Below are 21,572 nucleotides of genomic sequence, written 5' to 3'. Positions count from 1 at the left end.
AGGTTGTTCGCGACCATCGTCAGCTGCCCTCAGCGCTCCCATTCTTCTTCTGGGACTCGCCTGCCTCCTTGGCAATCAATGCAAACCCGCCAGCCTCCCTCTGCAGGGGGTCCAGGTGGCCTCTGTCTTAACTGCAACTCAGACGCCCCCTCTGGCACCCAACATGTGGGTACCTGCAAAAGTGCAACGGCTCAGAAGGGAAGGCTGCCCCTCCTACCCAGCCGGCCGCCTTGTCTGAACCCGTCCGCAAGGTCGGGCTGGTTTCCTCACCTCCCCTGAACTGGGAATGAAGAGGCACTTTCTGGAGTGTGGGAGAAGAGTCACAGAAAACACTTTACTTTTTTGTGAGGAGGTGCAGGTGAGCCACATGGCATGGTCACGATGTTCCTTTATTTCTGCGGTTGACACCGTGAATGTACAAGGCAGCGAGACGAGTCCATTTTCAGGGGGGAAGAGAGAGGAATGCCTGGCCGACTGGGCTGAACACAGGCCTCTGGGAACTCCAGATGCAGCTCAGAAGTCAGAAAAGCTCACCACGGACCACGTCCAGAGGACAGAGGCTACAGCAGTGAGGTGGCATTGGAGCTAAGTAATCTACAGACCCATTAAGAGTGGGAAGGTTATCTCAGAGTTCACCCAACTTGGGTCCCTTGAACTTAACTTTGAGAACTCCTGGCCCAAAAGACTGAACTTTTACTTTACAAATTCTATCAATTACTAGTACCAGTGCAAGAAATAAAGCCTTTCAAAACAGTAAAATAAAATTAGACGTTATCCTGAGAGTGGAACCGTAAGTTGAAAACATGTCTTACTGCGTATCTTCAACCTGTCAACCAATTATTGTTGGTGCCAATACCAGGAGTCGTCCCCAGTTTCTGGTGCATTGAAGGAAAAAACTATTTGGGGCGCACAGCTCAGTAGTGCTTACAGCGCAGCTGGGAGGCTGCCCCGGTACAGGCAGCCCTGGGGCCTGGCCCCTCCTCTGTTGTGCTCCCTCCATGCTGGTCTGCTCCACGCTGCCCTGGTGAGAAATCTGTGGTGGTGTAGCTCAGCCAGGGAAACCGTGCTCAGTGCAAAGTGCTCTGTCTGAGCAGGACGACCCAGACAACAGTTTCGACCAGAGTTAAATCTTAACTAGCCACCAACACTGGCAGCAAAAGTGGAAAGTCCAGCTGAAGTTGTTTCTACTCCTCCCTGGGAAGGAAGATTCGTCCCCAGGTAAAGCAGGGGGTACCAGCTGTGGGCACATAACCTAGACAACTCTGCAGTCAAGGGCACTCATGCGCAGGAGTCCAGAAGTGTCTGCTGGGCTCCAATGGCCCTGGACAGGTCAAACAAGTGATTTGATCGATGGTTCTAGTTAGGTGTAGCATTTTATCTAATTGAGCAATGCCCAGGCCATCCATGAAAACATGATTCTGAGGAAAGTGATATCCTCATCTCCTAGAAAACCTGCTGGCAAGTCACACCCCACAAAGGCCACAAGAGCTGCCTTCACAGAGACCCATGGACCCTCATCAGGGGAGTCATCTTCTATCAATAAGGCCTTCTTGTTTCTCTGACCAGAACTTGTAGCAGCAGCATTATTTTGAAAATAGAGGTCAAGGGACCCAAACACAAAGTAGAAACAGAAGTATGGATATGTGGAACAGACAGCTTTCACGGGGGAGTGGGGAGCAGTGGAACTAGATGAAAGAAGGTGAAGGCATTAGCCAAACAACATATATACGCATGACCCATGGATACAGGCCAAAAGCGTGGGGATGGCCAGAGGGGCATGCAGGCTGGGTGGAGGTAAGGAAAGGGGAGTGGGTATCTGTGTTAATAAAAATTGTAAGAAAACAAAACAGTAAAATGGCATTGCCCAGTTAGCCTCCAGCTATCTAGATAGTCAAATGCCCAAGAGTGATTTTCCTGTGCAGACACAAAAATAGAACCCATGGGGCACAGAGCGCACCTGGGAGTTTTCCCAACTATGAGTTAACAAGAAGGGAGGAGAGAACACTTCCCAGCCAGAGCTGTCTGCTTTGAGCATCCCTCTAAGTAGACCTTCCTGGTATGTTTGAACATTGTGAGATGAACAGTTACGTTCCTAACAGTGTGGGTTGTTTCCACTCACAATGGCCTTAGAAAGGTGAGTTCCACAGCAATCAGGGTTGAAATAGCTGCAACCAGATTTAAGGTACTTCAAGTATAGGCAGCAACGTGGTAAGGAATGGCTGCAACTATGGGAGGTGTCTGGGCCTCACCTGGAAATATGATTGGTGTTTTTGCGGGGGGGGGGGCAGTTATGCAGACACGGGAGAAAAACAGAGCTCCCTCTTGCAATTTAACGGGGCTTGATTGTTCAGTCGCTGGGTGTGTTGCGGCTGCAGGACCTGGGTCTGTTCCTCACGCTGAAAGCTGTTCTGCAAGCAGAACTGCACACTTTCGCCACTCATGCCTCCTAAACCAGGGATCAAAATTGCCATTATCTAGACTGACAATAAGGGGGTGTGGGGGGGGGGCATGTGATTTTTGGTGTGCTCTGCAAACAGGTGGTTTTCATTTGGGCAAAAAATTAAAGAACTGGGTGTTTGTGCTCCTTTCAACATCTAAATTTTGGGAGGTTTAGCCATCATTAAAGTGCAGGGTATTCTTTGGCCCCAAAGTGCAAAAACACTACGGGAAAGGGTTGCAGCCAGGCCAGTGCGCGGTCAGAGTGATAGCAGTGTCGCCCTCTGGTAGCCCTAACCCACTGTCACCTTATTAGCGGCTGTGTGTCTGACTCAGGCTCTTAAAAGCTCTGGTCGACCCTTGTCGGGGGTGGCTGTTGGTTGGAACACCGTCCTCTATGCCAAGAAGTGGTTCAGTTCCCTGGTCAGGCAATAGAGCTGGGTTGTGGGTTTGAACCTCTGTGGGGGTGTGTACAGAAAGCAACCAGTTTCTCACACGTCAGTTTCTAAAGTCAAAAAATGAGTGAAAATTTTAAAAGCCCAGGCCGCTTCTCTGAAGGATGGGGGGAAAATGAAGCAGGCAGGTCTATAGGTGGGCCCCAGTCACAGCCTTCCTCTTTGGAACACTCCAGGACACTGACATTTAGCCACAGTTTAAAGCATTGGAACACTTAAAATTGTCCAAAGGGAAAAATAAAATTGGAACCTCTCCCTTATTTTAAGCCCATTGATATACTGAACATGTAACATCTGTGCCCAGCACAGCTCTGGAAAAGTCCCGTGCCGCCACGGGCCACTTCCCGCCACCAGCAGGCCCTTGGGTCAGCATGGCGACTGGACTTCACCCGCCCCGTTTCCCTCGGTTGGAAATGTGCTCTGGTTATGGTCTGCATGTGGGAGAGGGGCTCTCCCGTGCTGGCAGGCCACTACCACAGCAGTGATTAAGGCAAAGAGTCCACTCTAGGGAGTTAAAGAGCTCCGAAGAGATTGGGGGACTTGGTACAGGATGCGGTACCCAAGATATGTGAAGAGTTTCGTCTACTTAAAAGCATTTTTATAGTGTTTACCAATCTTAATTCTCTAAGTTGCTGGAAAGGACAATTAGAAAAACTTAACTGGCTGAAGTCTATGAGGCATTTAGTGTCTCATGGCCTAAGGCCCTTCTATGGGTCCTCGACCTTGGTTCTTCCCCTGCTGGGAAACTTTCCTGAGTTACAGGCCATCCCCTGTGCCTGGGTGAAGGTCTATACCAGGGAGGGCTTATTAAGGGAAGTTCGTTGTTACTGCAAGGAGCACATTTCTGCCCTGCAGCCTGACACTAACCTTGCGGCGGGTTCCCTCAACAGGGAGATCCCTGCAGAGGAAGAACATCCTACCACCTCAAACCTGGATACTTCGTGCTGGAAAAGGCACCAACGCTAAAGATGTTCAGTCTGCTGGAAGGGGGTTTATCAGGTACTTTTACCTAGTTTGCAGCCAAGGCAGTGACTCACTGGTTCACGTTTTCCACTTGAAAAAAGCTGCAGACCCAGTCACTGAGTGGACTACTCAGCTCACCCCCAAGACCAACCTCCGACTGACCAGAAGGCCCAATAACCAGGACACACAGCAGACACCTGAACTGGCCAGATGCCATGGAGTGGAGCTGGACTAGTAACGCTGACTCTCATGTGCTGTTTGTCAGCACTGGCTGCCATGTCCCTGTTCCTGGAAGCTTGAATGGTTCGGTCCTCCCCACTGGCTGACAGTGCCCCCAGCGTTGTGGGCGTCTGGCACCCTCACTCCATGACCACGCAGTGCTTCCTGATTCTGGTAAATGGGAAACTTTGGCATAGGAAGTCCCCAGTGCAATACTGAGACATTGGCCGCCTCAGGAAACTTGCCCCAATGTGTTTTGGGCAAAGTTGTTGATCTCAGTTATTCCTGTTAGCAATTTTTTTGTCCCTAAGTTTATTACTGATTTCACCAAACCTTCTGAAACTTACGTTAACTGAACATGAAACTTTCATGTCTTGCAGACAGACTAGTACCAACCTGGAGAACCCCCAAGTGGTGCCAGACAGAAGACGGCCTCTGGAGATGTCAACGCAGGGAAGGCCCCTCCTCGTGCCAAGGAAAGAAACACACCTTCCAGGGTCCAGACTCAAGCTATGCAGTGGGGCCCTCTGGGTCCGAAAGTGTAAGCCAGCATCGAGGGTCCCATACTTCAACCGGACAGCCTCCCAAGCCTCTGCCACCAGCACAGAAGATTCTCACCGAAAAGCCTCATCTAAGTCCTTCGGTGCCACCAGGAACTTCAGGGTAGAGACCGCTCAGGTGCTGGCTGAGCTGGCCTCAGCTGGGTGAAACCTCCTTAGGAGACCGAGTCACCGCAATAGAGCCTGGTGTGGGCCGCTGTGAAACGTAAGATGATGGGCGTTCCACACGTCCCCAACGCGAAACACAGCAGACGTTAGACGTGATCCGGGCACACAGCTCAGTAGCGCTACAGCACAGATGCTGTGGAAACACCATCTGAGAGACTGCGCCAGGACCAGCCGCTCCGATCCACAGCTTCCGCTCTGCCCGATACACAGCGATCCCCGAAAAACCAGTTCCCCGAAAACGAATCTTCAAGGACCTACAAAGAACAAAAAGAAACCTCCCAAGACAAGAGACAAGTCCTAAGCCCTAGGGGAGCTGGCTTATATAGACAGAAGTCCCCGCCCCTCACCCCTGATTGGCTTATTCTCATGCAAAAGAGGCTGCTGAATCCTCACAGTTCGATTGGTCCAAATGTACCCTCCTGATTGGTCAGAATAGGGGCACTCTGATTGGTCAGAACCATGCAGCTCCGATTGGATGGGAAAAGCCTCAGTCCTATTGGTGGACGTAGGATTCCGGGAAGTGGTCCGTGAGGGCTGCGCAGTCAGCGCCCTGCCAGCGGGGAGGTGTTCGGGCGCTGAAGCTGGGGGTCAGAGGCTTCCGCCGGGAGTGCTTTCCGAGCGAGAGGCCCCAGTGCAGGGGCAGCTGCTGGCTCCGCCTTCAATCTCGCCTTTTCTCGGTGCGCCCAGTTAGCCGGCAGGGGCCCTTCTTAGTAGATGTCCTTTTTTCCCCTTCAGGGTTGACGCCTCACTGCCTGCAACTCCGCAGAGGCAGCACCCGAGCATCGGGGCGAAAGCGGCGCACTTGGCAGAGCTCCCGGGGGAGAAGACCGGGGCCGGAAGCCACGAGGATGCGGGGGCTTCTTGGGGCTTCTTGACGGCCCGCGCAGGTGAGAGCCCTGCGCTCAGGTCTGTGGGTCACGCGCTGCGCCTGCCCCTCGGCCCCGCTGACCCTCGGACGCCGGGCTGAGTAGACCCGGAGAAGCCCTGGGGGGACGGACGGAAGGGCGGAGCCGTGGACCGGGCCCGCGCTCTCAGCGGGCCAGGAGCGAGCACATGGGCTGTGCGGCTGCGAGCACGTAAACCGCAGCCTACGCTCGCGCACGTGCCTCCACGCCTGAGTGCTGCGTAGGGGCGTCCCCACTTCCGGGGAGAGCCGGCGGCGGGTTTCGGGGGCTTTGACGGTGCCCGTCACCCACGGCCACGCAGCGTCCCCTCCAAGGCCAGCAAACTCGGGGCCCCAACGCGCGGCCCCAGCGTCTGAGTTACCGGCGCCTCCCAGGTCCCCGCAGGTGGATAGGACGGTGACTGCTGCCCTGCGCCGCGGCTCTGCTGCCGCTACGCCTCTGCTGCCACCACGCCATCCCTCGGCTGAGCCCGGCGCCCTGCGCGGTCGGCGGAGGAAGCCCCGCCACGAGGACCGGAGCTCCCCTTCCCAGGCCCGGAGGCCCACGCAGCTCCACGCGCGTCACCTGTGCTGCCCCCCAAACGGGCCTTTCTACCGCCGTCTGCACTGAATGTATCCTTCCTCCCCGTCTGGTCTTGCCTCGACAGCTCCTGCAGCGGCCAAGGTTTGGCAGGCAGACCAGCCTTTCATCGGTGCAGGAGGAAAGGTTTTAAGGACTAGGACCCGTGGGGCAGAGTGACCCCAAGGGAGCGAGCGCGGGGCCGAGTCTGCGGCCTCAGCGGGCTCGACGGCACTTGGCGACCCGACTTGACGTTGCACAGCTGGGGACAAATTACAGTCCTCCCCGTCGGGTCCCATTATCGGGTAGATTGGAGTTTATTCTTGTGTGTGGTTTGCATAGTTTAAATTCATTTCAAACCCGATGCAGAGAAACGAATCGGTGACTATGAAGGCTGCCCAGCGGGGGAGCCGCCTGCGGGCTCGGCGGACTGACCGGCGGCTTTCCTTCGGGGGCACTGGGGTTACCACGGCCGGGTTCCTTCGCGGTCACAGACCAAAGCCTGACTGACACTCGGGACACTTCAGGTAAATCACCAGAAATGTGCTGATAGGAATCACTGCAGTTCCCATGAGGAAAATGGAAAAACGGCTGAATGCACCTTTCTGTTTACACCCACCAATGTCTCGACACTTCTTACCCACTGGCTCCCCCCCGCCCCATAGGATTCCGGTCGCCTTTTTCTTTCCCTTTGTCAGACGGCAACTTCGTGCAGCCAACTCGTTGAGGGTGGAGAACTCACCCGCTTTGTCTTCCACTCTGTGGGCCGGCATCTCCCTAAATACGGCACATGGAGATGACAGACTAATTACAGGGCAGACGAATAAACGAATGTTAGGTGTCTGAATAGAGAAATGAAATAAAAACAATTTCTATTTCTGAGTATGTCACTGAATTCCAATGAGTGGGCCCCTGCCCACCCCCAATTCTTTGACACCAGCTGGGGTCCTGCAGTTCCACTCGATTCCCGCACCTTCTGCAGCGGGAGTATCCAGCCCGGCCCGACCTTCCTGCGGACCCTGCGCGCCCGCTGCCCTGGCGGGGCCTCCTGGCCAGGGAGGACACCCCTGTGTCGGGGCAGCTCCGCGCCCGCACGGCTGACACCCGCGTGCAGTGTTTCAGCAGCTGCTCTTTACAGCAAAGGGCGGCAGGCCGACCTCACGAGTGAGCGAGGCGCTGCTCAGGGCGGGGAGGGACCCACTCAGGCCGCAGGGCCGGCGCGCGTCCGCGGGAAGCTTCTGCACGTGGCCATGCATGATTCTCACCAAGGGAAGTGCTGCCGATCCCAACAGCAGTGGCATTTAACTAGTTTTTGAAGACTTCTGTTCTCAAGACAGATTTGGTCAACGGCATCGCAGTGTGGGAGATGGTGGTGTCCAGGTTTTTCTCGGAGATGGCACCCTGATTTCTTAGATTAGTCGCTTTCTCTTAGAGAAGCCACTGTCACCAGAGCACCCTGTCCACACGCTCAGGAGTCTCATAAAAAAAGATCTGAGAAAGTGAAATTCTTCGAGTTGCCCACCAGTTTATCCCTCAGAAACACCAAAATATAATTCAGATTTAAGTATTTAGAATATTTTTTATATGAAAAACAGAAGAATACAATACCTGTACATGTATACACAGGTTTAAAGACCCTAACTGTGGTATTCTTTTGAAATGTAAATGTTGCAAAAACAATTTTCGAAAAGGGAGTCTGAGCTGACCCAGCGGCCAAGATACTCAGCAGAGAGCGGCCGCAGATGAGCAGAAAGAGGCTCTCCCCCCGGGTTCCAGCGCCCGGGGCTCGGGGCCGCGGAAGCCACAGGTGGTGCCTGTTTGCTGGTCGGGTGGGCCCGGGTTCCTGGCAACCTTTCGCCCACATCAGTGAGGTAATAGTTTCAAAATGACTCTGAAATGCATCTTTAATGAGTCAAGCACACACACCTGCAGGCAATCGGAGCCGCGCATGCCTTCAGGTGCGATCACGAGCTCTCAGAAACCACACGGTGTTATGGCAATCAATGCTGCTGTCATGCGGGGTCTGCAGCGCGGGCCGCGCGCCAAGCACATCTGTCTCTGCAGAGAGAACACCATTTCCCCAAGCTTCATGCCACTACGTTTGTGAGATGCCGCCCTTTCACATTGTCAGTTCGGGCAAAGTGTTGTTTTCTTGTTTTCCGCGGACTTCATGCCTCTGCAGAAGTATCTGGACACTGTCACTTTATTGTCTAGTAAATATTTACGAGGTGCAAGACCGGGTGCCCCGGGGCAGACACAGACTAATGGCAGGAGCCGTGGACCTTCAACTAGCAGTCCCTTTTAATTTGATTTTTTGTATGACCTGGTTCACATCTTCCTTAAAATTATCACCTGGTTAGTGTGGCTACGACCACAGTAAGAGGAGCTACCTCTCGTTACGTGCTCCTAGATCCCAAACACGAGGTGTTTTCCAAGGCTTTCCCTGCCTTTCGCAGCGTGCTGTGGGTGGGTGTTGGCAGCCATCCCTGGCTCCATGTGACACTGCGGTTCACAGGGCTGGAGTGTTCCCCAAATTCAAAACAGCACAGAACGACGACATAACCAGGTGGCCCATCCTCTGCCTGCACAGACACTCTCCATCCGCCCCACTCTGCACAGGGATGTGGAGGACCCGCCAGCACCCTGGTGGCACCCACACTGTCCACCAGGTCCTTCAGGGCCACGCCCTGGCCCCATGTAGCCATAAGTGAGGGGGCTGTGTCCGCTCTGGGACAGGCCTCCTCTCTGTTTGGGCAGAGGCCGGGTTCCACACAAGCTGGGACCAGGAATGGGGACAGTGACCTGCAAACATCACAGGATCAAAATGCCCCTGTGCTGCTTTAAGCCACCGAGAACCCGGGCTGTCTGGCGGGCACGCTGAGTGATGCTATTTATAGACAATGGAGGGGACGAGCTCAGGATGAGGGGCAACAGGAGAGACTGTCCCAGGGGCACAGGTCGGAGGCCAGGCACCGAGGGGCCAGTGAGGTGTCGAGAAGTCCTGGGCGGCTGCTGAGAACACAACTTCCTTAGGTGCAAGGCAGGCACAGGCGGCAGCTGGTGGGGTTCTTTCAAAAACGTGGTGAACGCGGAGGTTACTCCCAGCAGAAGACCTTGGGTCATGTCAGGCGATGGGAGACCGCGCAGCAGCACCAGCACCAAGCAGCCCCGGCCTGGGTGCCGGCACAGAGGCCACCGCGCCTGCTGGCACATCCCCGTGGCCGGCGAGAGGGCAGTGAGCCCGCAGGGCCTTGCCGCCCAGAGGACACCGCACGGTGTGCACCGGCCGCGCGCGCCTGCTGAGGGCGTGTTCATTCCGCATCGGCGTGATGCGGGCCTGGCTTCACGCCTGAGGACAGCACATGTCCTGTGCCTCAGGGACCCAGAGGCGGCGGCGAGGCCTCGGCTGCAGGCTCGGTGTCGCCGGCCCTGCGGTCGTCCCAGCAGCCGCTGCCATGACTCAGTTCCTCAGGGACTGCAGCGGTGGCTGCGTGGCTCCTGCCGCACCTGGCGCCCGCGTACCAAGCAGGCGAGCCCAGAGGCCTAGAGACTCGGTCTGCTGTGCCCAGGTCCTGGGAGTGACCCTGTCTCTGGGCCGTGTCCTGGTCCTTAGAGGCCGGCCCACCCCGAGGGCGGGAGCCATGCCAGAGCCCGGGAATGCGGGGACGGGGGTGGGGGGGGGAGTGGGGGAGAGGGCCAGCGGCCTGGAGAGCTGCCTCCTGCGGGTTCGGGGGTTAAGTTAGGAATGAGTGAAATTTCACTGCAATCAAAGGACAGGAAGCTGTTTAAAATCAAAAGCCCACAGCAGCTGGGCCCGCGTGCACGGGCAGCTGGTTTGGCCTGAAGGGACCAGGAGAAGTGACGGGGAGGATCGGGGGAAAGGGGACAGCACACTCCCAGGCCATGAGCACCCCGGGAGGTACCCCCTGGAGGCCATGGAGCTGGGGGCGGCCTTCCCGGGGGACTGGGGGGTGGGCTCCCGCCAGGCCCGCCCGGGCCCCAAATGCAGATGCGTGGTTTAGAGCGCTGGCCTCTGGGGACGGTGTCCCCTCAGCAGGACGGATGGCGAGCGGGGGCTGCGCAGCCAGGCCTCGGGGGCCCTGCTTTAGACTCGCTGATGCCGCCTCCGTCAGCACTGAGGACGGTGGGGGGGCTACGGCGATCCTGCAGCGCGGGGGAGGCTGCTGCCCCGCCGTGGTCGCGGGTCGCGGGACGCGGCCACCGCCCCGCCTGTAGGTGCCCCTCGTCATCCGCGCAGAGGTCTGAGGCCTCGGAGTCTGGTTCCATGAGCCCCCCCACCCTGCCTGACACGAGCGGTCACTTTATTACCCGCCCAGGACACGTGGCTGTGCGGGGCCGGTGCGGACGGCCCCGGTGCAGCGCGCATCGGACGCTGCTCTGAGCGCGTCTCCGCGCCGAGGGTGGGGAGAGACGGGTGTGTTTTTCAGACGCGCAGGGGATGCGGGGCCTCTGTGGGCTCATCAGGGGCGCAGCACGGCCTGAACCGCAGGGGCTCAGAGAGCCCCGGGCCCCCCAGGCCGTCCTCCTTAGCACCTGGAATTAACTCAAAGTGCCATCAGGGAAGGGCCTGTCCCGTGCGGGCCTCAGAGCGGAGAATGGAGGAGAGCGGCCAGGTGGGCGGACAGAAGCCTTCGGGCTCAGAGGCCAGCTGGCCGTTGGCGCGGCGGGGGCGGGGGCGGGGCAGAGGAGTGAGGATGATTCCAGGTCCGGGCTGACGCTGCTGGCTGGCGTGTGCGGCCACGGTTCGCGGTTCGAGGTCCTGGGGCCGCAGCAAACATGGGAGAGTTCGGGTCCGGCGGAGGTGGCTGAGCGCACAGGGGGTGGCCTACGGGGCGTCCAGGGTCTGGGGGTCAGAGCCAGAAGGAGCGGCCCGACCCCAGGCCTGTCCCCTCACCCGCCTGTGTCAGGCTTCGCAGAGGCCTGTCCTGCTCGGCCCCTGGAGCCGACCGCCAAGCGCCTGTTGCTGGCCCCACGTCGGCGTTGGTAACTGGAGCCCTGATGGCCGACGGCTTTGAGTGTCCACAGCGGGCCCAGCCCTGTGCTGACCGTTGAGGGAGTTCCCTTATCAGCTGTTGCCGCTGGCCCCGCGTTGCAGACCAAGCGCGAGGCTCTCGGCCGGCGGGCGGCAGCCTGACAGGTCCCTGCTCTGACCGCGAGCTCCCAGAACTGCCAGGGCCGCGGGGCAGCGCCTGCTGACAGGGCACAGCGGCCCGTTCCCGCGCTGCTGGTACGGAGCCTCGTTTGCTACAGGCCTGCATTGTCGGGCGCGCGGACACCACATCGTGGGAAACGGACGAAGTATTCGGAACATCTGCCTGTCAGCGGATGCAGCAACGGCCCTGTGCCCAGAAACCGGGGAGGAACTTCCTGGAATGGATTCAAAATATTTGCACGCAGGGGGGTGGGCATCGTCAGACGTTGCCAATGAAGCACGGGGTCAATTATCAAGCGGTAACAGCCTAAATCAATGCCACATGCCGGGACGTTCAGGCTGCTTAACGTGCAGCCGGCTTTAAAGGGCCCTGACAAAGCGAGCCTGGGTCTGCTTCCTTCTGAGAGAAGAGTTGTGCCGAGGTTGCCGTGGAGACGCTGTCACTGGCCCCCACACTCCTCTGTGGGGACGGGGCGCCATGCAGAAGCAGGGTCCACGCGTTCCCTCTGAGGCTGCAGCTGGCTTCACCTGTCTGGTGGCTCCGTGAGCCTCACCTGGTGCCCCTGGGTGCGCCTCTCCTGCTTCTGCCATTTGCGTGCTCCCTCTCCTCAAATCCCCCCCACCCCCACAACAAGGGGCCCGGGATTAGCATGAGCTGAAAATTAAAGAGTCGAACTGAGTAACGACCACTTATTTGAATTCAATGACATCCTCTAACGCCCACCACCCGCGGGGCCTGCGGGGTCTCCTGGGCCCTCGCTCAGGACTTACACTGCGTGGGAGCCGGCGCAGCCAGCGGGACCCTGCCCCCCGCCAGGCCGCAGGCGGTGAGATTGTCTACGCCTGGAAGCAAAGGCTTTGCAGGCAGTTAAAGGGATTTCTTGCAAAATGATGATAAAACGCCATTCAAAGATGCAAACTTAGTGCCCCGCCCCCCGGCCCCAGGGGGAAAGAAGTTTCCTGAACAGTGGGTCCCTGGAGGTGAAGGGGCCTCTCGTTGGTGAGCCAGGACTCCCATGCTCAGGACAGTCCCCAAGCAGGTTAGAGCCTTTGTCCCTGGACGGTGGCCCCCAGGGACGGCAGGCGTCTTCCTCCAAGTGGAGGTATTTGCAACCAAGAGTCTGAAACAAGTGAAAACAAAACCAAACCAGCCAGACTCCCCTGTGCTGCTGAGGAGAAGCATCATTTCTTTTGCACCGCGGTTTGAGTTGCCACCTGTGTTTCCATTCACCTGTGAACCCTGAGGTTTTCCTAGTGGGGTTATTATCACACAAAGAACCGAGCCATCCTTTATTTATTTATTTTTGACATTGAATCTTGGGAAAGTTCCAAATCATAGGTGAATTTTTTTTTCTCCTGTAGCTTTGGTCATTAATCAACTCACCTGTCATGGCCGAGAAAACCTGAATCTCTGGCCTCTGAGTCCAGGATCGGTAATTTGCTGCACCTGAGGGCGTGGCTGGCGCTTCAACCGTCTGCCGCATTCAATTGGGGTAGTGAGGCCTAGGACCTGACTTTGCGATCCGGGGTCTTTTCCCCTAATTTCTGCTCATTTTTATGAAGTCGTGCATCGGGTCCCAGCGCCCCCTCCTGATAGACCGTTACAAACGCAGCGGCCGCGCCTCAGCTCTGCGGCTGCTGCTCTGCTCTGCGCCTGCCCTCCACGTTGTGTTGTGTTTTCTTTTCTTTTCCTTTATCGCCACCCCAGGATATTTCCATGGATTTTTAGAGAGAGAGGAGGCAGGGGAGAGAGGCAGCCGTCGGTTGCCTCGGATTTGCGCCCCGACCCGGAACCGAACGCTCAGCCTTTGGGGTTAGAAGACGAGGCACCGACCAAAGGGGCCATCGGCCAGGCCCCTCTGTTTTACGTCGGGAAAACACGGACGCCCGCAGAGCTGGGACCAGGGCAGGCAAGAGCGCGCCTTCGCTGGGACCCGTGCGAGCAGCGGGTGCAAGGTCCGGGCCTGGGTCCGGGCTCGCCGTGTGGCCACCCAGGATACCCGACACCTCCTGCCTTCCCTCCGCCGCCAGGGCACGGGCCAGGTGCGCCGCCTCCGAGGCCAGGCCTGTGTGTCCCGTTCAGCTGTGTCTGTCCCTAGTCCCGAGCTTCCGCCCGAGGGCGAGGGTCAGCCTGGGGCTGCAGAGGGTCCCTGCTGCTGCTTTCCGGCCCTTTCCCTCCAGGCGACTCCCTGCGTCCCCGGAAGGGCCGCCCTTCCTGGTGCCAGGCCGCTCGGCCGGGCTCACAACCAGCACCGGGCACCGCGGGATCCGCGCTGCCCGCACCTGCGGGGCATGCAGACGGGCTGCCGTCCCGACCTCCTGTTCCAGCTCCGTCTTTTCCAGGAGCGGACGGGGCGGGACACCCGGAAGCGGAGGCCTAACGCACCGGCATCACAGTTCCCGGAGGAGCCCTGACCCTGGCCTAGGGACCTGATCTGGGCCTTTCTCCGTCGGGCAGGGACGTTGTCGCTGTGGAAACCGCTTCCGCGCTTCTGCGTCCTCAGGACGGCGGGTCTGGACCCCGCAGGGCCGCTCAGCCCCCGGCAGCCCCTGCTTCTACCAGTCGGCGAAAGGGGTTCTGGGGATGTGCCTGTCGCCGGGGCAGGTCTCCAACCTGCGAGCTCCCGAGCCCCGGTGCCGCCCGCGTGGGGGCGCCCCCGCGTGTTCGCTGCCCTTCGGGCCCCCCATGGTCGCACGTGCCTCTGCGCCAGCCCTGGCCTCCCGTTCCTGAATTCACCCTCCTTCCCTCGGTTTAATCTGTCTTCAGACGCGCTCCTGAAACTAGGAAAACGCCAGCGATTAACAGTCGTTGTTCAAGGGTTGCCTGGGGTCTGGGTGCGCACGCCCGCGGGTGGGTGGGGCCTTCCAGATGCGCTTTCCTGCGGGTGCCAGTGTATGCGCGCGCACCAGGGGACTTCTGGCGCAGGAGAAACGAACACACAATCCGGACGCGGCTAGTCCAGGCCCGGCCTCGGCCCTCCCCGAGTCCACCGCGGCGCCGCTCCATCCAAACCGCCGGGCTGCTCTCCGGCAAGCGCCGCGGCCGGGCAGGCTCCGCACGGGGGAGCCCGAGGCGGGGCGGCGGCGCCACCTGCTGGCCTCTGGGAGGACATACGCGCCGCGCCGCGCGGAACCGGGATCAGAGCCCCCGGAGCTTGGGGATCTCCCGTAGCCCACGTCGGCCCTCGGGGGTGCGGCAGCAGGAGCTAGGTCAGCAGACATCGAGCCATTTCCACACGGGAAGCTGAAATCCAGGAAGGTCCGGAGGTCTGGTGGACCGAGCCTGGGGCGTGGAGTTGGACCTGCCCGGCTCCCCTGATGCTCCCCTCACGCCCCAGGCTCCTGCTTCTGGGGGAAAAGCCGGTCTGAACAAATCTCGGGGAGCCCGGGGAGCAGAATTCAAATCTCTGCCCGTGCAGATGGGCCTCGGGCGCATGAGGTCAGAGCGACAGCGGCGGAGCTGGGATCAGGCGCCGCCCTCGCCCACACCCAGATGGAAGTTCCAGGTCCCCCGGGACCCGGTGGGGCGCACGTGGCGCCGGCTGTGCCCCTCCCAACGGCCTGGCTGTTTCCCGGTGGCTTGGCTCAGGATGAGGCCCCCGGAGGGGGTCACCAGTCCCCGTGACCGCAGCGACCACAAAAGGTGGCGAAGTGGGACGGAGGCTGAACATTCGCTGAAAAGCCAATTCCGCAGGCGCAGATTCCTGCTTCAAAAACGCGAGCCTTTGCCTTACACACCAAGTGTACTTTGAGAGGTTCTTGGATAAGCTTTTATACTGTCAAAATAGTCTGAATTTACTACTAATGTTGCGATTTTTACTGTTAAAGGCATGTAACACTCCCAAGTTAATTTCAAATACTGAATTTATTTTGATCTAATGATTATGACATCAGTAACTGTTCCAAAAATATCACACACACACAGAGGGAATAGAAAACCCCATCATGTTTTTAACTGAGGTCATTTAACTTCAAATTCATGCAAAGTAACATCGTCACACTATCATCTCATGAACACGGAGGCTCAGACAGACGGCCCTGCTCCGGCAGGTCAACCGCTCTGCGGGCCCGGGAAACGCAGGCCCTCAGCCCCCGCGTGCCTCTCCCGTGACCACCCCAGGGCAGAGCCGGGGGGCAGCCTGGGAGACTGTGAGCCGAGGGTGCGCACGCAGGGACGGCAGAGTGTTAGTTCAATGGTTTTGCGTGGACTGGACTCTTCGTGATGAACGCTGACCACAGACACGCCGTGAACCGCGCAGCTCAGCACTGTTCACAGTTTGACCGGAGATCCCGAGGTCCTGGACACAAACCCGGCGTTGGGTTTAAACGCCAGCCTGAGCGGGTCTGCTGTGTGTTGGTTTATGATCTCAAACCCACAGGTTTACGACACGCGAGAGGCTGTTCTGAGGGCACAGCTGGTGCTAACAAGCACCCAAGGCCTCAGCTGCCGACGGCACTTCTGGGGACTCACCCACAGAAGCACATGGGGGTGCGGCTATGACACACGGACCTGGGGCTCGTGCGGACTCGCCGAGGGTCTGCTCTGGGCAAGGCCGCCCTGGTCTCCACAGTCCCCGAGGACCCTGGGCCTCAGTGCCGGCCGCGCCGCGCTCCTCTCTGCCGGCGGAGGAAGCCGAGCTGCCCCCCACCCTGGGATGGAGACCACTTTGCCCAACGACGCCGGCGCCTCCGCCCCACCGGTACGGCGCTGAAGGGACAGGGACTTTCAGTGTGTGCTGCAGCGGGACGCCAGCTCTCAGCTGTCTACTGACCCCCGAGAACCGGCCCCAGAAAGGCCCCCCCCGCTCAGGGCGGGCTTCGTCCCCGGGGCAGCCGCGCAGCGCGCCCCTGGCCGGCTCGGGGCGCGGCGAGCGCTGTTGGCCGGCCGAGACACCTGGTGCTGGTGCCGGTGCTGGTGGGGCCTTATCACTGGGCATCGCAGCTCCTGCCGCGACCCTGTGCCGCGTCACTGGCTGGGAAGGCAGCCTCGGTCTCTGAGCGTGACCTGCCGCGGGCGAGACAGCGCTGCTGTGAAAGACCACCCTTCCAGTCATTCCCCCTTCGGTCCTCGAGCCTCAGTGGGGGAGACCTCCCGGGGAGAGCGACGCTGCCGTCACTGTTCTTTCCTTCTCCTTCTCCTTTCTTTCACCTTCTCCTGCAAGTTCTTCAGGTCAGTCATCACGTTCAAAGTCTTCCGTACCCACATAACCTAAAAACAGGCGTTTGAAGAGTGTTTAGATTGGGAAACCCACAGAGAGAAAGCGGGAGCTCCGCCTATTGCCACGTACGTACCACAATGACCACGGCGTTGAGGAGCAGCGGCACCGAAAACACCAGCGAGATGAACATCCCCCTCGAATCGAAATACTGGTATTTTGAAAATAACCTGTTTGCAGACAACATTTTAAATCATTTGGCCTAATGGAACGCTTTACACACATTCTCCACGGACCCCCAGGCTCTGGGCAGTCTCCGGCCAAGGGGGGCGGCCCCACACGCCCCAGCTGCACTGCCCTCGTCGGCCGCGAGCAGCCTGGAGGCCGCTGTCAGGGAGGCGCGGCGGCCCCTGGTGACGTGGGCAGGGCCGCCAGCACAGGGAGGGGACGGGGAAGCACCAGGAAGTAACGCTGGTGGGGTGGGGGGGGCAGTTCTGAAGCGAAGCGAGGCTTGTCCCTGCGCCGCTGTGTGAGCAGCGGATCTGACGTGGACCCTCACGTGCTCCTGAGTGGAAAGCGCTGAACCCGTCACAGCTTCCACCCGGGGCGGGAGGACAGCAGCTGCGTGTGTGCCGGGCACGTCGCCCTGCTGAACTCTCTCACCGCCTCACTGGGGGCCACACGTCCGGGTCGCTGACCCACCAGAGCCGTCCTCTTTAGTGACATGTGTAACGCTTCGTATCTCAAGCGGCCAATGCTCCTGAGACCTGCTGTGTCACTGTCATTGGCACCCAATGGCAGTGGACACAACCCCGCTCAGTGAGACCTTGGCCTAGGGGACGATTACGGTGGTTGGAGCTCGCCTGTCGTGCTTCATCTCAGAGAAAACAGAGCAGGAGGGGACGTGGCCATGCGTGTGGGCCCAGCGGCAGCCAGGACGTAGCTGCACAATGCGGCTGAGCTGCCTGGCCCAGGAAGACAAGGACTGGGGGCCTGGGGGCAGGGCTGGCCCAGGAGGCCACGCTGCCGCCACGGAGGGCGGGCGGGGCGTCGGGAGGAGCCGTGCTGTGGCCAGGGCCGGGCAGAGGCCGTGGGCCCTCGGGAGGGACCTCTGCATGGCGTGAGGCCTCTGGGAGGGAAGGAGAAGCCGCCCTCGGGTGGAGGGGGTGGAGCGGGGGCTGTCCCGGGAAGCGGCAGAGCAGTGAGGTGGGAAGAGTTAACTTTATGACTTTGACTGACCCCTGCCTGCGGTACCACCCAGGCGGTGCCTGCCACCTGGGGCTCAGAGGGGCGGAATGGCTGGTGAGAAAGGAGGAAACCGGCAGGAAGCCACAGGACAGCGCCTGCTGCTCGCCTGCTGCTCGGGGTGCAGGTGGCACCCCTCCGAGCGCAGCTGGGGTTGCTTGGTAACGTTGAGGGGACTGCGTCTCCACCTGAGCCTGCCTGGCAGAGGCTACGCATTCCAAAAGGCAGGAGGCCGCGAGTGGGCTCACCTCCAGTTCATGGCGGCCGCCTCGTTGATGTACTCAGCACAGTAGACCAACGTGACTGCAAACGGAAGAAGACGCGTTAGAACTGAGGTGGCAGGTCGCTATGGAAACCCACTCTTTACAGGTGAATATTTAACCTGCACGTAACAGGTCAGCAAGTTTGAGAGAAAGCGTAATTTCTACTTTAGGGATGTTGTGAGCCAGAAGTTAGACAACCGTCAACCTACAGTTAGCAGAAAGGAAACCGAGGCCAGCACACAGCACAGCCTCCGTGGCCTCACGCACAGCCGCCGGAATCCTGGGCTCCTGCCCGAAAGCCGAGCGCTCACGCGCCATCCGCCCAGCACCTGGCCGGTCCCCGGACACAGGCCGGGCCCTTGGGACACGGGCAGCGGCGCTCCCAGCCGCACGGCTCTGACGACACGGGCTGCTGCTGAGCACTGCCCGCCCCCCCACCGCCCCGACCCCCCGGAAGGTGGTGCTCAGGGGACTCCTTTCAAACCCAGTGTCCGCAGCTTACTTTATCTTCGTGATTAGTTCCCAGAGTGGAACCGGGGCGAGCCCGAAGTTCATGGTAGGGCAGGAGACAGGGGCCAGCTCCCAGGACCCATTTTCACGCCGAGAAGGCGCACACAGCGCACCCCACACCCCCCAGGAGGCCCCGTACTCTACTCACCGAGGCACAGGAAGTGCCCGACCTGCAGCCTGTAGCTCTGGGACGATAGACAGGTGAGCAGCAGGCAGAGCACGTGGAAGGCGGCCAGGCCCAGCAGCCAGGGCTCGGTCCAGTCCGTCTGCTGTGGGGCGCACCACCGGACACCCATTAGCATCCACTGCCACAGGGCCGGCCACACATCCCCCGCGGGCAGTGGGGACTCAGCAGCCCCTCCCTCCTGGGGACGGGCTGCTGGGGCTCCTGAGCAAGTTGTCCAGAGGCTGGGCCCCTACCCCGGCCTCACAGAAGCAGGGGGCAGGAAGAGGAGCACGAGCCAGGAGATCCTCCAGGGCAACCAGGACCAGGGATCCCAAGGGGAATCCCGGTTTAATGCCAGAGCACTGGTGAGGGCCTCACCAACGTGCCCCGGTGTGCGGAGCAGTCACACCTCTGCGCTGGGCACCAGCTAAAGGCCATCGTCCCCCGGGGGGAGAAGGAAGTGAACGGGCGTGTTCAGCAGTTGCACTTGGTTGCTCCCGCTGCTCCGAGCTCCGTACCCCAGGGCTCAGGGCCGTGGGAACCCGAGCCGCCCCAATGGGGAATCTGCTGTTTCCTCCAACCTCTCCACCTGCAGCCCGTCCCGCAGGCCGCGCTGCCGTCGCGGGTCCCCCGACGGAACGGGGGACGTGTCCGCACCCCATGCTCAGACGCCCCGCCGGTGCGCAGGAGCCCCCGCACCCTGATCCATCCCTCACCGCCCGTGCTCACACGCACGCCCTCCCCAGCGCCCCCCTCCCCTGGCTCCGGACCAGGCGGGGCGGGCCTCAGAGCCCAGGACCCCGGGCCTGAGTGTGGCCGCGCTCCGGCACGACCGGCACCGCGGGGCCATGCATGGCGGACCCCGCAGCCTGGGCGGGCGAGTAGGACGCGAGCTACGTCCATCAACCCACGCGAGGGGCGCCACAAGGCGAGGGAACAGGGACACTGGACCCACGGCACCGCGCCACCCCGCCCACAGGCCGGCCCCGCCCCGTGACGTCCCCGGCCCACCCCACTGCCCAAGCCCCGCCCCCGCCGTCCAAGCCCCGCCCCAGGAAGCCCTGCCCCCAGCTCTCAGGCCCCGCTCCCGGAAGCTCAGCAATCACCGCCCGAGGGTCTCCCACACGCCCCGGTCTCGCCCCCAAAACCCCGTCCGGGACCGTAGTGTCCCTAGAGGAGGCCACACCGGCAGCACCGAGGTGGCCGCCAACTTACCATGATCACGGAGGGAATACTGACGGGGAAAGAAGTGACTGAGAAGGCGGACGGCATTGTGCCCGGGGAAGCCCGCCCTCACCACCGCCGCCCGGTCGGCCTCGCCGGATACCGGCAGCCGTACTCCCGCCGTCACCTCTCGCAGGTTCTCGTGTGTCGCGAGATTTGCGTTGGCGGAAATGGGCCGGTTACCCTGTGAACGCGTACAGCGTGCACATCTCGCGGTATTTCATGATGCTGAGGTGAAAACCGAGACTTTAACTGGTCCTTAAGTGCCCCAGGTCCTTCACAGGTTCCCAGCAGGACGACCGGGACGGGGTCCGCCGTGAGGGCCGAGCCGGTCCGGAGTTTCGTGGCGCAGCCCGTGTCGGCCGGGCAACGGCTGGTGGTCTTGGGCGCCGTCCCCGGGGGTCGGCCGCGTCTCCCGACGCGGAGTGGACGGACGCGCTGCTGCCCGCAGAGTCCCGTGCGCGCGGCCCCTGTCCACCCCAGAGCGGGGAGCGCGGGCGCCGCGGGTCGGGCCTCGGACCGCACGGTGTGCATCCCGGAGCGAAGTCCCGAGCCGGCCACAGCGAAGCAGCTCTGAGCCGTGCGAGCTGACTGTACTTTCCGTGGGAGAAATGGGAGCGGGGCGGGCGCTCCGCGGCCCCCGTTAGCGCTCCTACCTCGTCTCTTCCCACCGCCCCTCTCAGCCCCGCGCCGACCCTGGGTCTGCGTCCGGTTATTTGCTTTCCTCTCCTAGCACCCGAGCGAGCCCCGGCGGGTGCGGCTCAGGGAACTGCACTCCAGCCTGCGACCAGAGGGTCGGGGGTTCGATTCCCAGCCGGGGCGCAGGCTTGCCAGGTTCCGGCCGTGGGCGGGCGCCAGAGGCAGCCAGTCGGTGGTTCTCGCCTTTCTCCCTCCCTTCCCCTCTCTCTAAAAATATATGTATACTTTTAAAAAATGAGACGGATATGGACAGCAGGCTTTCCACTCCCAGCCCTCGTGTGCGCTCAGCACAAAGTGTGGCGCCCCGTCCCTGCCGCCTCCTGTCCAGCGTCGTCTTAGGGCTACGCTGGCCTCTTGCCTGCGACTTTGTCCCCGGCCGCCTCTGCCCTTTTACTCTGTTCCCACCGCTCCCCCTTGATTTCGGGGTCCACCGAGTTTTAGATCCTAGGTTTACCCCCTTTGCCAAAGTCAGGCACACAGCGTTCCCGACACGTGGGAGGAAAGATCCAGAAATATCCAAAGTGGTCCCGCACGTGGAGTCTATAATGAGCCTCACACAAAGCTGACGTTCTTGTCCTCTTACCACATGTGCCCCAGGAGGTGACCCTGCGCCCGGGCGCCCTGAAGCCCGGGCGCAGGTCGCAGTGCTCATCGCAGCGGCCCTGCGGGCGCGGCGTCCGCGGCCCTGGCTCCGAGCCGCAGTGCGGCCGCGCACCAGCAGGTGGCAGCACGAGGCCGCCCCGGGCGCCGCAGCGCCCTCTCCACTTTTGCGACAAAAGGAGTTTTCACTCAGAGCTGCTGAATTCGGAGTTTTCAGTCAACGCCATTTAATTTTAGGTGGAAAAGTATTTTTTCTGAACATCATGGAATAG

General features: G+C 60.3%; 1 protein-coding gene across 2 annotated transcripts; it reads right to left on the bottom strand.

Annotated features, from left to right (window-relative positions):
- Positions 1-16,358: 16,358 nt before the first annotated feature.
- TMEM18 (transmembrane protein 18) lies at positions 16,359-20,141 on the bottom strand. Of its 2 annotated transcripts, none has more exons than XM_054566721.1 (5): positions 19,993-20,141; positions 18,760-18,880; positions 18,087-18,141; positions 16,730-16,823; positions 16,359-16,646 (listed from the first exon to the last, which is right to left on the bottom strand). In XM_054566721.1, the coding sequence occupies exons 1-5, from the start codon at positions 20,047-20,049 to the stop codon at positions 16,551-16,553; spliced, it is 423 nt and encodes a 140-aa protein (XP_054422696.1). In that variant the 5' UTR covers positions 20,050-20,141; the 3' UTR covers positions 16,359-16,550. The 2 variants fall into 2 exon arrangements, with proteins under 2 accessions (XP_054422696.1, XP_054422700.1); XM_054566725.1 differs by having other exon boundaries at positions 18,760-18,877.
- Positions 20,142-21,572: the final 1,431 nt, after the last annotated feature.

The sequence above is a fragment of the Pteronotus mesoamericanus genome, unplaced genomic scaffold (assembly GCF_021234165.1).
Source record: "Pteronotus mesoamericanus isolate MK-2021 breed Mesoamerican mustached bat unplaced genomic scaffold, CSHL_Meso_final contig_101, whole genome shotgun sequence".
Classification (NCBI taxonomy): domain Eukaryota; kingdom Metazoa; phylum Chordata; class Mammalia; order Chiroptera; family Mormoopidae; genus Pteronotus; species Pteronotus mesoamericanus.
Note: the sequence above shows the minus strand (reverse complement) of the source record. Positions and strands in the feature narration are given on the sequence as shown.

What these genes read in the sequence shown, in the direction of transcription:
- TMEM18 (XM_054566721.1), bottom strand. Translation starts at nt 20,049, where the DNA reads ATGCCGTCCGCCTTCTCAGTCACTTCTTTCCCCGTCAGTATTCCCTCC. An exon ending in GTATTCCCTCCGTGATCATG is followed by an intron (nt 18,881 to 19,992) that starts GTAAGTTGGCGG and finishes TGCGCCCCACAG; the next exon opens with CAGACGGACTGGACCGAGCC. An exon ending in TCAACGCCGTGGTCATTGTG is followed by an intron (nt 16,647 to 16,729) that starts GTACGTACGTGG and finishes GCCTGTTTTTAG; the next exon opens with GTTATGTGGGTACGGAAGAC.